The 2,488-nt window shown below is 42.4% G+C and overlaps 1 protein-coding gene across 1 annotated transcript; it reads right to left on the reverse strand.

Moving 5' to 3' along the window:
- Positions 1–492: 492 nt before the first annotated feature.
- Positions 493–1,971, reverse strand: LOC127576932 (interferon-induced protein with tetratricopeptide repeats 5-like). The gene has a single exon (XM_052027756.1). It carries the CDS (start codon positions 1,969–1,971, stop codon positions 493–495), a length of 1,479 nt encoding a protein of 492 aa, XP_051883716.1.
- Positions 1,972–2,488: the final 517 nt, after the last annotated feature.

The raw sequence follows: 2,488 nt of genomic DNA on the forward strand, positions 1-2,488 counted from the left end.
ATAATTTGTTGCAATCCAGGTGACAAAAAGAGACATTGTTGAGTTCTCCTGCTTGTAGGACTTTGCATTCATTCAAGTACTTTCTAAATAATTTCACTTTCATTGGGAGCCATGTATTCACAGACATGACAGCCCAGAAACTGGATGGAACAATGCAAATCACACAAAAAAGGGTAGATTGGATTAGTCATCATCTCCATGTGAAACTGCACTCATTGGGTAAGTGGACTGTGCATTTGTAGTTGTGAATGCATACCAGTGCATCTGATCATGACACAGCGTCAGGTGCCCGTGAAATTATCACATCATCTACACTGCAACTTTGATGGCCTTCAGATTGAAATTGGACCAAAACTTGCTGAAAATTAATTCAATTGTGTGCATTAATGTATAGAGCACAGCATCTGTCAGACTCTGTAATGGAGGGAGATCATAGAGGAAGGACATGTCCACAACGTACAATGCCTCGTGGTCAGTTTGGGTATCTCTGGCCTAAATAGAAATGCGTAATTCACGAAGAGCACTGAGATATTCTTCATTGTCAGGATCAAACTCCAAGGCCTTTTCAAAGCATTCAATAGCTTCATCCTTCTCCCCAGCCAGCTGGTGCACTGACCCCAGTACACCAAAGGCTTGACTGTTACTTGCATTTCTGACAATCTGTTTTCTTGCAATCCCTCTCAAATTATTGTAACAGATTTTCCAATCTTTTGTGCCATGTCGGAGCTTAAGCCCTTTCAGAAAATGATCGATGGCATTTGACTCAGAGTTTTTGTGAAGCAGTTCAAATGATCCACAGTGTCTGTGAAGTCTCTGTTTATTATCAAGGCCAATATTTTCCAAGCGCAATAAACTGTTGTAGATTTCCTCTGCCCTGTGTGATTCACCAATCATTAAACAGACTATTGCAAAATCCAGTTTTGCAAAAATAAATGACTGTTTTTGTTCAACTGCCCTTTCAAGGTGATGCTCGCACAGTCTGATCAATTCAGCTTTTCGATAAAATGCAACATTCTGAGGGTCTCTACAGCCTGGATTTTTGATCAGAAGGAAGAGATTGATCCTGTAACACACACCTAATTGGTGGTGTAAGAAGCCAGAGTTTGGAGTACGTTCTAAAGCTCTCTTCAACAGCTCTATCGCTTTACCAACAGCGCCTCCTTTTCTGTAAAACTTCGCTGCATAGCAAAGCACGTATGGAAGATTGGGGGTCTTCTGCAATGCTTGTTCAACTAATTCATTTGCTTCCTGCTCTTCACTGAACTCTTGCAGCTTTAGCGCCAACAGCACCATGGCCACAGAGTTATCTGGATCAAACTCCAGCACCCGACGCAACTGTCTCACTGACTCACTCTGCTCCTGATTCTCTGGGATACCAGAAAATGATGCCAGACGAAACAGAGCAGTGGCATAGCCCATGATCCACTCCATGTTATCAGGATCTTCCTCCAGAGCCTTTTCAAAACATTCCTTTGCCTCCTCATAGTATTCAGCAGCAGAACTCAGCAATGACCATCCCTTCTCCCCATACACTTCAGGTATCATTGCTGTATAGCGAGGGCCATCAGTGAGCGGTTTACAGATCATCTCCAGCTTGTTGAGGTAGGACTGGGCCTCGGTCAGTTGTCCCATATGGTAATGCACCCAAGCAAAGTTTCCAAAGGTGATGATGCTTCTTCTTTCAAATTCATCTTTGTGGTTCTCCCTCCGAATCTTTTCAGCTTCCTTCAAGTTTTGAATTGCTTCTTCATAGTTGCCTTGCAGGCAGTTTACAAAAGCCAGATGGTTGTAGGATGTGGCTTTATATTTTACACTAAGACTTATAGAATCTTGTAACCTAAGCTTCACATCGTCCAGATCAATGTTGTCTTTCTGTGGGCTCCGTGTGAAGTGGCATTGAAGCTGGAAGAGTTTCTCAAACAAGGAATCTGTCAGTGTGTTGCTGCAAGAAATGTTAAAGTCAAATGCCATTTACGTTTATTAGATTCTCCATCCTGGCTGCTCTGTGATCAGATTCACAATATTAGCAAATTCTTAATAACTGGGCCGGTGCATAGACAAGTAGAGGTGGGTACAGAACAGTTCCATCATTGCCTGATCTGATCAGATGGAAATAAACCCAATGGAAGAGAGCCTTGGTTCTGGAAATATCATCAATTAAATTGTTGTCTTATGAGTGCCAGCTGTAAATAAACGTGTTTAGATAATGCCTACTGTATGTGCTTTAGATTGTGGGGTGCAATAGCATACATTGGCATCCAAGTGGGAGGGACCCTTCCCAATTAAGGACCAGGTAAGTTCTGATCCAGTAGCTGGGAAAGTTAGGCAAAATGGTGACTATGTGTTTCCATATGTTGTCCTTTGTGTTATCAGGACTTCTGTATTTCAGACACAACTGATAACTTGTGATGAGGCAGACAAGCTGCCAAACCCTCCTAAGTGGGACTGGATAGACTCACCAGCTAATTGAAACCGCATCATCAGATAA

This window comes from Pristis pectinata, chromosome 12 (genome assembly GCF_009764475.1).
Source record: "Pristis pectinata isolate sPriPec2 chromosome 12, sPriPec2.1.pri, whole genome shotgun sequence".
Taxonomy (NCBI): Eukaryota; Metazoa; Chordata; class Chondrichthyes; order Rhinopristiformes; family Pristidae; genus Pristis; species Pristis pectinata.